Raw genomic sequence first — 13,066 nt, 5'->3', positions numbered from 1 at the left:
CACTGATACAAGGACAGGAGCATACTAATTAGGATAACATAGAGCAACAGTGTGTGACTGAATATAGTTTGTTTCTGTTTATGGCCTTCTGAGAACTTGGAGGAATTCCTTCACAGGCACCTCTGCCATGTTCAGGAGGTATCTAGTGTTGTCTAGAATCTGGCTACAGCTGTTCTTTACTGAAGATTAGGAAAGATTAAAGATTTTATTTATATCCCATTAGTTCAGAAAGTAAAATTTTTGAATATAAATAAAATTGTTAAGCTTTAATTTTTCTGTTTTGTAGGTATGCATTTTGTCATATGTATTATACATCTGTTAAATAATATTTCTGTGTCTGAGAGAAAAAAAAATTTGAACAATAAAATCCACGCATGGTGCTTTTGGGTTACTGATCCCTATTCCCATGGAAAGATGAATCTTATAGCTATCAATTAGATATTTCCCTGGTTGAATTTTAACCACTTGACTTTGATCTGTATTTCAGAGTATTTTACTTTCAGGAGTACTTTGGGAGAAGAATATTTTTTTTTTCTTCTTCTAGTGTACCATAGAAATTAGGAAAAACTTGATCTGATTTAAAATGATATAATTGCCACCAGTTCTCTAGCCTACAGATTACTGCCTACATATATTTTTTTAAAATATTATAGCAACATGCTGAAGGACAGGGATGCCTGAATTGTTATAGTGTTAGTGATATATGAACTAAATCATTCTGGTGCCATGAAATTATAACAATTGTCCAACTATTTGGCAGCATAATTCTGCTGAGCAGAGAGGGATTCTGAGAGAAACTGGAATTTCATGAGATTCTGCAGGTAGCAGTTTGATCGCTATGTTGATTTCAAAGTTGATGAAATTACAGTGATGTAGTTTTCATGGTAGTCATTTCTAGCTGCAAGTTCAGTTTTAAAAGTATCTCTGTTTCTGAAATTACTAAAATTTGTTAAAGGTTTGAGATGGAGTACCAAGGCCTTGGTAACCATGTCAGAAATTTCATGTTATCATCAAGCCATTCAGATTTTTCACAATAGCCCTTCAGTTCACATTAAGTTCTTCTAGTGTTGTGTTAATAGGAAAGAGCTTAACTTTCAAAGATCTTCTCTTCTGTTTCAGAGGAATATTCTATTTGACCTCAGATTTTATAATACAACAGTATACAAATGTCAATTATATTATGGGTATTTTGTGTGCACTTAATTGGGGAGCATCTCTATATATGTGAGTGTGTAGAAAGACACACGTATGAAATAACCAAATTAAATTTTACTTCTATAGAGCTTCCAAATTTTTAAGGCTGGATTTGGTTAGCTTTTGGTAATAGCTTCTATTTAAAAGCATTGAGACCTTTCTGCATATTACTTCTATCAGTGAATTGTGTGCATGCTATGTGCTGCTGCAGAAAAGACCTCTCAGTTTAGATAAAAGATTTGGCAGAGGCCGGTGTCCTGCTTTAAAAGATGTAGTCCGACTGTGAAGTTTTAATTCACTTAGGAGCAGTGAAAAGGGAATATGGAGCTCTGCCAATTTACTAATAAGACTTGTGTGCTGAATTTAGGTTGTACTGCCAACAAGTGGAGCTCTTTGGGATTTATGACAGACTAATCTGCCTGTGAAATAATGTATTCTCAGAAGTAAAATTGTTAAACAGTAATTGCGTACTATTAAGCATTTGTGTAGGAAATTTTTCACTGTCAATATGAACAAGTACACTGTCCACCCCAAATTTTGTTTTATCAACTTGTGCTCACGGAGAGCACAAGCTGTTTATTCTCAGTGTTTGGCAAATCGGGTCATAAAGTTCATCCTGTATCCTCAAAAGTAGGGAACCTTATAAGAATGTTGCTGTGCTATGTTTTTGCCATATGTGACAGAGAATGCTAGAGGGTTATTTTTCTGATGGTAGTATTGGACTTTTTTCACTTGTGCTATTTCATAAATTAAAATAAAAAGTTTGCTCTGCAGCCCAGTAATGTAGCTGCAGATAAGAGCCACATCATGTGTAAACCATGTTTTTGTGTAGCTTCCAGCATTCCATCTGTAAAGTATTATATCTAAAATGTCTGGATACCCATTTAAAGAAGGGGCTTGAAAATTAGTTTGTATTCAAGACATGCACAGTCCTTATAAGAAGTAGATGCCATATCTTTACCAGATAAGGAATAATCCTTAAACAATCTTACTGACAAATATACCATATGTGAAACAGTGCAGAATTTCACCAGAGAAGAAATTAGTGCTTCCTTACTTAAGACTGACACTAGTCAGGAATGTAGGAATGTAGGAATATTCAATTCCTACAGAGCATCACTTTATTTGTAGTAATTACTTGAAGGAGTTAGCTGCCTGTACAGTACCATTCTAGCATCAATGAAATTTGTGTTGGTGAGAGATTATCATCATGTTTACATATTGGTTACAGTTACAGAGTTGATGGAAAATACCAGATTGAGTAATTACATCATTGAGAATTTTTCCTATGTAGGAATTTTGTTCTGAATTCGTTTGTTTTCTTTTAGTGATTCTTAAAGTGATCATTGAATTGTTATTAATATTTTTCATTATTTTTTTTTGTGTGTGTGTAAATTATTTGCTTCATATCTAAGTGATTGCATCTGTGACATAGTTTTTTCTGATCCCACAGAAAAATGCTTAAACAGAAGAATTAACAGCTTATGTGCTGTTATCTGTATTCTATTCAGGAAGAGTAAATATTAGGAATTGATTTAGTTTGGTGTCACATATACAACTTGGTTTTCATGAGTACAGTATAATCTTTTCTTAGATTTTGGACTTCATTTAATTATCTAATCAGCTTTTTTCTGTACTGCATGGAGATACAGAGATTGATGCTTCCTTACAGGAAATATTTGACCTGTGCAGAAATAAAAAACATTTTCTTATGTATAGATAAATGCCTAAATGCCTAAATACATTGTTGTAGTTTTACCCAGCTGGCCAGCTGAATTCCACCACAACTGCTCTCTCACTCCCCCTCCTCAAAGGAAAAGGAGGAGAAAGTACAATGAAAAGGGCTTAAGGGTTGAGATAAGGACAGGGATATCACTCAACAGATATTGTCACGGGTAAAACAGACTCAGCATAGGGAGATTAGAGAAATTTATTACCTATCACTAAGAAGTTAGAGCCCTGAGAAACAAACAAAAACAAACTAAAAACACCTTTCCCCCATCCACCCTTTTCTACCTCCTCCCCCTAAGCAGCACAGGGAAATAGGGAATGGGGGCTGCAGTCAGTCCCTAATGCTTTGTCATCTGCCACTCCTTCACCATCACTCTCTGTCCCTGCTCCATGTGGGGTCCCTCCCACGGGATGCCGTCCTTCCTGAACTGATCCTGTGTGAGCTTCCCACAGGCAGCAGCTCTTCAAGAACTGCTCCAACATGGGTCCATACCATGGTGTCCATCCATCAGGAACAAACTGCTCCAGCACAGGTCCCCAAAGTCAGTACCTCCCCTCTTAGATCCCCTGCTCCACCGGGGGCTCCTCCATGGGTTGCAACATCTGCTCCGTGTGGGACCCATGGGCTGCAGGGGGACAGTCTGCTCCACCAGGGGCCTCTCAGGGTAGGGGAACTTCTGGTGCATGCCAGAAGCACCTTGTGCCCTCCTTCTGCAATGACCTGGGGGTCTACAGGGCTGTTTCTCACTCTTCACTTTCCCAGCTGCAGTTGCTCAGCATTTTTTTCCTACCTTAAATATGCTCTCATAGAGGCACAAACAACATTGCTTATTGGCTTGGCTCTGGGCAGCTTCTGGTCCCTTTGAAGCTGGCTGGAACCAGCCCTTATCTAGCAGCTTCTGGATTCTTGTCACAGAGGCTACCCCTGCAGCCCCCCACCACCAAAAGCTTGCCACATTTTTTACATACATATATATTGTGAGTTTAAGAGCAATTGTTTTGTATTTCCTTGTCATTTAACACTCATTTTAGCTTTTGTTCTTCTCTATGTTCTTATCAAAATATAACTGAATATACCTAAACAGGCATTTTGTTTTCAACAGCAGTGGATAGCAAGTGCATGTGGGTAATTGTAAGAGCAGGACAAGCAGACAGAAATAACTTCCTTGATACAACTTGTTCCAGCCTCCAGTGATTTCTGGTTCAGAGAGTTCCAAAGTTGATATGTATTAAATAGCTGTAATGGATTTATTTTTCTAATGAAGTTCTCTAAACAGTTTTTGAATCAATGTAAACTTTTTGCATAAGTAATGCTATGTGACAGAGAATTCGACAACATTTCTGTATAAGAAAATATAGGAAGTGTATTGGATATTCCTCCCTTTGCTTGCTACCAAACAATTTCTTTGATAACAATTTTTGTTTAGAAAGACACTGAAAAATCATTTACTGTTCACCTTCTCTATGTCTCTCATAAATTGGGATGGTGGTGGTGTTATGATACTTTATTTTTTTTGTTGATGTTGTTGAGGCTGACGTATCCTACAGTCTTCAATTTTCCCTATAAGAAAGCTGCTTCGTTCTTGTCCATTTTCAGTTCTTTTATGCCCTTTTTGAGATGAGGAAAGCACAGTTTTTCTTAAATTTATTAATGTGGGTACCATATATCCTGTAAACATCTGAAAACGTTTTACATTTAAGAATCAAAAATTAAATTGTGATATGATTCAGATAGACAAAGTTCATATTTTAGGTTACATATACCTGTGTGGCTTACAACAAATCATACATCATTTTTGGTTAACATTGTGAGGATTCATGCTGTCACAACTGTTTCTGTGAACATCCCTTCTCAAACAAGTTGATGTCTACAGAAGGTTCTTAGTGTTCTTGAATGATGAGTTGAGATTCATAAGATTATTGAAGAAGAATTATGATTTTTGTCTTTGTTTAAAAACAGTTGCAATAGCTTACGGACTCCTTTAAGTTAGCAGGGTGCCTAGTAAATTCTCTCAACAAGAGCTGCTAGGGTCTACCATGGTATATATCTCCATATATATATATATTATGGTATATATATATATATATATAAGCAAATATAACTTTCCTAGTTATGTGGATTGTATAATATGATTTTTTTCCATTTAGTTCTGGAAAATACTCTTTATTATTTTCTATTAATGTTTATTCTGCACTACAATATACATTATACAGCAGAATACACATTAATCATGTTGTCTAAACATCTGTGTTATCTGGCAAGTAGATGCCTTGTGATTTAAAAGTCTTCCTGTGAAGATAAAAAATAAATATATGGGCTTGAGCTTATGACTAATAGTCTACGGCCTTAAATATATCATGCCTGTTACACATACACATGATAATGAACCTTGAGTATCTGTAAGAAAAAAAAGAAAAAAAAAATGAAATAATGAAAACTGGTCTTTTATCTGGTGAACAGTCATTGCTGTAAATGGTGCTGTGAAGTTTGCTTTTGTCTCTAACAGACATGGCAGAACATCTGTTCATGACTTGTTTTTATCTGGACAACCTAAAGTTGAGGAACGAGTTGAATTTTGTCCTTATAACCTTCAATACCTGTTAGATTCAACTGAGCCAGAATAATTGCGGAATAGATTAGATATTTTTTCATGATTCTGAACCCGAGCCACAGACAGATAAATAAACAGATAAATAAATTTAAAAGTGCAAAGGAGTCAAAAGTGAATACCCTGTACCAGAGAAACAATAGGAGAGCAGATATAGATGCATACAAATGTGAAGCTGATTAAAAAAACAAAACAACAACAAAAAAATCACACACAAAAAACCCCTAATGTAATTTCAATGAAGCAACAGTATCATATTGTCAGCTCCAATTATCCAGAGTCACAGAGTGGTATGAACTCTTAAAATGAATTATTATTATCATTATTTTTAATTTGCAGCATGCTGTTGGTGCATTTTTTCCCACTAATATAGCTGTATGGATGAGACCTATACTACTTTTGTAAGGATTTTTTACGTTCACTCAAAATACTATATAACTAATGGAATTTTAAGAGCAATAACAAAAATTTTTAGACTTTAACTAAAATTGGCAGTACTCTACCACCTAACAGAGAGTTTAACCAAGTGTTGGTTTTCAGAATCCATAAAGTACTCAGATTTCCGTGAAGTGAATTGAGAGTTGTGAAGAGATTAATGGAAATTAGAGAGCTTTATTTCCAGAATATTTGAGATATAGTAATTTGTGACATATAATGGCCATGTGCTATAGATAGCTGCTTGCATTTATACTGTTTTGTTTTATGTCCTTCTTAAAAACTATTTGTAATGGGTTTATGGAAGAGAAAGATTTTCTGATGTTTGTGGTGCACAATCTACATATTCTTTCATTTTGTTTTAAGGATTTCTGCCTGTGTGCAGCCTGGGTCCATCTCAAGTGGGAAGAATGAACTTTGGAAAAGATGTCAGCACTCTAAAATTTTTCACTATCTGTGGCTTACAGGAAGGGTATGAACCCTTTGCTGTTAATACAAACAGAGATATCACTATTTGGCTGAGTAAAAGACTCCCACAATTTCTACCAGTGCCACAAAATCATGAACATATTGAGGTTTGTAATCCTATTAAAATGTTTTTGGACACATCTTCCACAATTATTTTTAAATTATTTTTCTGCTTTTGTACTTCTAGACAAGATATTAAATTTGATATGTTGACCCAATTCTGGACAAACCTTGCTCTTATTACAAATTTGTTACATTCAGTGAAGTTGCAAATAATGCAGTTCTTTGGTTGATGGTATTTATTTATCCATGAAATCTGTCATATGTGTAACCATGAGGTTCTCCAAGACAAAATCTACAAGATGTCCTTTTAAGAGCAATGGTACAATGAGTGAGAAATGTGCTTATAAACAAGTTCCAGAAAGTGGGCATTTCTGCATAACAGATACCATGTGTTCTGGTGGAATACATGTGTAACAGATACCATGTGTTCTAAAGTGATATTCCATAACTAAATGGTTTTGATTTTAATAAATATTTATTAGCCAGTAGTCTCTACACTTGTCTCAATCAGTTGTGCATCTTGATAAAATTGAATTCATGCCTTTGAAGTCTGCCATGAAATCTTTCTGACATTGATGAAATAGGAACTTTCTTTCAGCTGATGTATATCACATTGTAATATTTAAGAGATTTGTATTCTTTGTTGCGCATGTATACCTTATTAGTTGTTTTGTGTTGTTCTGGGCAGTGTAAGACTTGTATTGCAAAGAACTATGATGAGAAATAACGTTCTTTTTTAAGTGTTTAGTATTTAAGGAAGGAACTCCTTATAGTATTAATCTCCCCTTAAAATGACCGTACATAATTACAATGCATTTGACTGTTGGCAGTTGCAAGCTCTGCTTATTCTAGAAATATAACTTGAATATTTAACAGGGACCAAAGCATCAGCTTCAACACAACTGCATTTTTACGTTTGATAGGTGATGAGAATTGATGGCACCATAGACAGCTGCCCCTGCCTGAAGGTCACGCAGAAGTCCTTTGGTTCACAGAACAGTAAAACAGACGTCATGTTTTTTCGATTAAGTATGCCTATTGAATGTGCTGAGGTGTTCTCCAGAACAGCTGCAGGAGGGTTACCAGGCACTGGTCTTTTTGGTCCAAAGAATGATTTGGAGGATTATGATGCTGATTCTGATTTTGAGGTTCTAATGAAAACTGCTCATGGTCATTTAGTGCCTGACCGGACAGAAAGAGAAAAAGATGCCACAAAATCAGAGTTAAATAACCATAAAGATTATGTTCAAGAAAAGCCTTCACGTCTTAAACAAAGGTTAGTAGCACATTATTTTTGTTGTTGTTGTTGTTTGTTTGTTTTAAATGGTTGAAGAAAATGCCAGTCAGGTCTGCAGAGATTTTTCCCTAATTTTGCCCTAAATTTGGATATAATACAGTAAGAGGGGCAATTAACCTTCATGTCATATAAGATTAAGTTGCTTCATATGCAAGATGTAGATTAAAACTAAGCCAAAAACTGAAAACACTTTTCCAGCTATTGGGAACCTATCACTTGGTTTATTTTGAATGCTTTTGGGATCATCACATGATATGTACTCTAGGACCAGTATTAGTACAAAACTACTGTGTGTATATATACTAATCTATTGAGCCTTTTGTATAGATTCTGATTTTGATTTTACTTATTTTGTTACAGATTTATGCTCAGGAGGACAAAGCCAGATTATAGCACAAGCCATTCTGCACGGCTTACTGAGGATGTGCTAGCAGATGATAGGGATGACTATGATTATTTGATGCAAACTTCCACGGTATGGCAACATAGGTTTTGTGTTTTAGCTGTTTGCCTTTTCTATAACTACAGGAATTTACTTGTAAGAGTTTCAGAAACTAATTTTCAGGAAACATTTTTTATTTAAATGTCTTCAGTAGTCCTGCACTACTGAAGTTGAGACTGCTATGTTCCTTTTGGTTTGACTTGACTGTCAATCTAAAACAGTTTCCATATGGAAAGTCATAAGTTAAATAGAATATGTTTTTGAAACTGCTGTTAACAACACCAAAAGAGGAAAAATAAATAGTTCCAGAATAAAGGAATAAAAAGGAAGAAGTGCGTTAAGCAAATGGATAAGTGTTCAGGGCCATTTGAACACATCTTAATTTTCTTCAGCTTCTATTTCTTGGAGTTTCTAGTGAACATAATACATTTTTTTGTGCATTTTTCTCTGACAAGAAAAAAAAAAGCTGCTATTTTAGGTATATTTTTATTTTTCTAAAAGATATTAGTATACTAGAAACTGACAGTAACCTACAGTATAAATATTGCAGCTGCAGTATAAAAATAGCCTATGATGCTGTGATGTGGAAGCCTAAAATACAATACTTCATCAGTACCATTTTCATTTTTTTTGTTTTATTTTAACTTGCATATTTTTGTAGACTGTGTTTTGATTTTTATTAGTATCCTTTTGTTTCTTTTTTTATAAATTGCAGTTGAACAAGCTTATGCTATTTGTAAAGAGATGACCTATTCAGATTACAACAAATGTATCACAAATCAAATTGATATATCGGAAAACCAAATAACTAACAGTTACTGATATATATATATATTTTTAATGATTATTTACAGTATTATTATTCAGTGAGAATATTTCCTGGCCAAGAACCTGCTAATGTCTGGGTAGGCTGGATTACCTCTGACTTTCATCAGTATGACACAAGCTTTGACTTGGACAGAGTGCGTACAGTCACAGTGACACTGGGAGATGAAAAGGGAAAGGTTCATGAGAGGTTGGTTACAATTTACCTAGAATGTTACATATTTTATAATCACAAAGGCAACTAATAATTTATAAACTGCAAATCTACTCTATTTAATGTAGTTGAGTTGATTAAAAAAAAAAAAAAAGTTATGGTAAGAAAAAGGACAGGCAGTGTTGTCCTCTTTTAACTATATAGTATTTTCTCTTATTGCTTGTAAAGCAACAGGTCTAATCAGATGAATAGACACTGAGAAGTTAAAGAGTAGTTCAGCTTTTTTATGTAGTTTTAGTCATTCAGGCCATATTCCTGTAATTATTGATTTCTGAACAGGTACAAAGTAGAGTAAAATAGCCTGTATTATTTTTGGAACTTTTTGGTTTTGAGCAGACACAAATTACTGCAATAGCACCTCTCAGAATTTTAGAACAGATTTGAACTTGTTAATATACATATATATATATATATATATATTTTCCCAATTATGAAGTCTAAGTTTCATTGAATTCTGGCAATGATTATGCTACTGTTTTCAGCCACAAGACCCTGTTGATTGCAGTTGTACAATGTTCTTTTAGGCCACTACATAAAGTTTACACACCATCCATAAATATATTTGTCTTTTGACATTCAGTATAAAGCGCAGCAACTGCTATATGGTGTGTGCAGGAGAGAGCATGAGCCCTGGACAAGGACGTAATAATAATGGTCTGGAGATCGGTTGCTTAATTGATGCTGCTAGTGGCCTGCTGACCTTCACGGCTAATGGCAAGGAACTGGGCACATACTATCAGGTGAGTATTCTTTGATGATGTCTTCCAATGGGAAGGAGGGAAACTGAATCCTTGGATTGTGTTTTGTTACAAAGTTTGTTATAAGATTAGAAGAAAAAGTAATTACCACTGCTAAAATAGTAATTTCCCTCTCCTATTTGTATTTTCTGGAGTGTTATTCAGAGGCTTGCACTTATTGGCTTATATTAAGTTAATATTAAGATATTACTTTTTTGTTGTTTGTTTGTTTGTTTGTTTGTTTTTAATGTAATACTGTTTTGCTGTCTTAAGTGATTAAATATTTTTGCTCCTTTTCTGTAGGTTGAACCGAGTACGAAGTTATTTCCTGCTGTATTTGCTCAAGCTACAAGCCCCAATGTTTTCCAGTTTGAATTGGGTAGAATAAAGGTAAATAATGGCTGTGTTTTATGCAGGTTTAGGACTATGTTGTATCAGATAAATATATATATATATATATTTGCTAATTGTTGCACACAATGTGTTCTTGGTATTGGACCCATTTTCATTATTCCAAGTGTTTGCATTATTGGTGTTTCTATTATTAATTTATGTATTTAAAAATACCGTACATTGGATGAAAAGTGCTGTAACTGATTAGCATCGACAGAGGATATTGCAAGTCCCATTGAAGTTTCTGAATCTCATCCTTCATGATGAAAAGAAATCACAGGTCAGCAAGGCAAATCTCTTTGCAGATTAGGTTAGAGTCTGAAAAGAGTTTTGAGATACATTTAATCTAGGAACTCACTAAAACTGAACTGTAATTGACTTCTGTGCTTTGGAAATATGGATGACTTACAAATCAAAAGAGGTAAGAGAAGAGACAGGTTCAGGTCTCTGGTCCAAGAAGAACACACATTGTTTTCAAGTTTCTGTTTCAAATTTAGGTATTAAAAAAAAAAAAAAAAAAAAAAGGAAAATACTCTCTTGCTGCTAATCTGCCAAGCGCTACCAGCTGATTGTACAAACTACTGAAATTTTTCTGTTGTACTGTGCTGTGTGTTGAATATATTTCTTGAGAAATACCTTATTGTATATTCCTTGGTTGGTAAAGATGTGGAAACTGATTGTCTCTTCTATTGGAATTCTCCAGAATGTAATGCCATTGTCTGCTGGCTTATTCAAAAGTGAACACAAAAACCCAGTGTCTCAATGTCCTCCACGTCTCCATGTCCAGTTTCTGACTCATGTGCTTTGGAGCAGAGTGCCAAACCACTTCTTGAAGGTTGATGTCTCTCGGATCAGTGAACGTCAAGGCTGGATGATACAGTGCCTGAATCCTTTGCAGTTCATGGCCCTTCACATTCCTGAAGAAAACAGGTTAATGTTGTTTTTTGTGTAAAAGTATATCAGGGCTAAATTGGGATTATATAATAGAAGTTTTTTGTAATAGAAGCCCAAGTCCTTCTCTGTCCTGTTTTATCTATGTATTTATAACACATGTAAATAAAGGCAATCTGTTTTGGTTTATCTAATATTAAAATTTAATCTAATTTTATTTTGCAGTGTTTTAAAATTTGCATCCTCTTAAGTTGTTTACAACCTCTCCTAGTTTTTCTCCAAACCGTAATAGTACATGTAGGTTTTGAATTAAAAAAAGAAGGAAAGTATGTTTATAAATTATTAAAGATAATCTGCAAGGTAGGCAAAGACATGATTTTCTTTGATATTTTTTAAAAATTGAGACCAATTTAATTATTCCAGTACTTTAATTTTCCTGAGTTTAAGCAGTTGGAAAAAATGTATCTTTGAGATTTCCTTGTTACTTAAATGTCTCAGCATTTTGCCCAGTGTAAAACCTGAAATTAAGATCACTTAAAAGCTTGGAAAGAATTCCAAACAAACAACAACAAATGAAAACAACCTGCCCAAATTAACCTTCTGAAAATTAACTGGTTAGTCTGTTTCCATTTTGCTACCCCAATTCTAAAAATAATAAATGACCAATATCTCAACTTGTACAAGTTTAAAAACTATCATTTTCACTTATCCAAATTCTTGTTTGTAGTATGAAGAATTGTTCTGTGTTAAGTAATTTAGTATCTGTCTGATTAAATGTTCTTGGTCCTTGATTCTTAAATTGACAGTTTCTCACATGACAGTTGAGAAGTGGAAAAAGTCCATCCCTATAAATGATATTGTGCCAATGTTATCCTTAGGAAGAATTTTGAATTCCTTCTCTTAAGTAAGTTTTTGCACTAATAAGCAATTTACTGTATTGTTTTTTCTCTGCAGAACGATTGATATTCTAGAGCTGACTGAACAAGAAGAACTGCTGAAATTTCACTACCATACTCTCCGATTATATTCAGCTGTTTGTGCTTTAGGGAACAACCGAGTGGCCCATGCTATGTGTAGCCATGTGGATGAATCTCAGCTCCTATATGCTATTGAGAATAAATATATGCCAGGATTATTACGTGCAGGATATTATGACTTACTTATTGACATCCATCTCAATACTTATGCAACTGCCAGGTTAATGATGAATAATGAATTTATTGTTCCAATGACAGATGAGACCAAGAGTATTACTTTGTTTCCTGATGAAAACAAAAAACATGGCCTTCCTGGTATAGGACTTAGCACTTCCTTGAGACCACGAATGCAGTTCTCCTCGCCAAGTTTTGTAAGCATTAGCAGTGAATGCTTTCAGTTCAGTCCTGAATTCCCTCTTGAAATCCTAAAAGCCAAAACAATAGAGATGCTAACTGAAGCTGTTCAGGAGGGCAGCCTCCATGTCAGGGATCCAGTTGGAGGTTCTACAGAATTTCTGTTTGTCCCTCTCATCAAGCTCTTTTACACTCTCCTAATTATGGGAATCTTCCACAATGGGGATCTGAAACACATCTTGCAGTTGATTGAGCCCAGGGTTTTCAAAGAAGCTGTGAACCAGGAGGATGAAAGTGATTTCTCAGAGAAGGAGCTGAGTTCGGATGAGCTCAAGTCAGAAGAAGCAGAGGAAGAAACCAGAGGGGAGCAGGTGCCAAAGGAAGGACTGCTTCAGATGAAACTTCCTGAACCTGTTAAACTACAGGTAACAATATT

The 13,066-nt window shown here is 34.8% G+C and overlaps 1 protein-coding gene across 4 annotated transcripts in view; it reads left to right on the top strand.

Annotated features, from left to right (window-relative positions):
* Nucleotides 1-13,066, top strand: part of RYR2 (ryanodine receptor 2) — a 400,228-nt gene that overhangs the window by 256,196 nt on the left and 130,966 nt on the right. For all 4 annotated transcript variants that reach the window (XM_035320403.1, XM_035320402.1, XM_035320401.1 and 1 more), the window contains 8 exons: nucleotides 6,336-6,544; nucleotides 7,424-7,776; nucleotides 8,158-8,272; nucleotides 9,094-9,254; nucleotides 9,859-10,018; nucleotides 10,319-10,405; nucleotides 11,112-11,338; nucleotides 12,254-13,055. In XM_035320403.1, coding sequence (XP_035176294.1) covers nucleotides 6,336-6,544; nucleotides 7,424-7,776; nucleotides 8,158-8,272; nucleotides 9,094-9,254; nucleotides 9,859-10,018; nucleotides 10,319-10,405; nucleotides 11,112-11,338; nucleotides 12,254-13,055 — 2,114 coding nt within the window. The remainder of the gene's footprint in view (nucleotides 1-6,335; nucleotides 6,545-7,423; nucleotides 7,777-8,157; nucleotides 8,273-9,093; nucleotides 9,255-9,858; nucleotides 10,019-10,318; nucleotides 10,406-11,111; nucleotides 11,339-12,253; nucleotides 13,056-13,066) is intronic.

This window comes from Oxyura jamaicensis, chromosome 3 (genome assembly GCF_011077185.1).
Source record: "Oxyura jamaicensis isolate SHBP4307 breed ruddy duck chromosome 3, BPBGC_Ojam_1.0, whole genome shotgun sequence".
NCBI classification, from domain to species: domain Eukaryota; kingdom Metazoa; phylum Chordata; class Aves; order Anseriformes; family Anatidae; genus Oxyura; species Oxyura jamaicensis.
The sequence above is the reverse complement of the archived record's forward strand: the minus strand, read 5'-3'. Positions and strand labels throughout refer to the sequence as shown.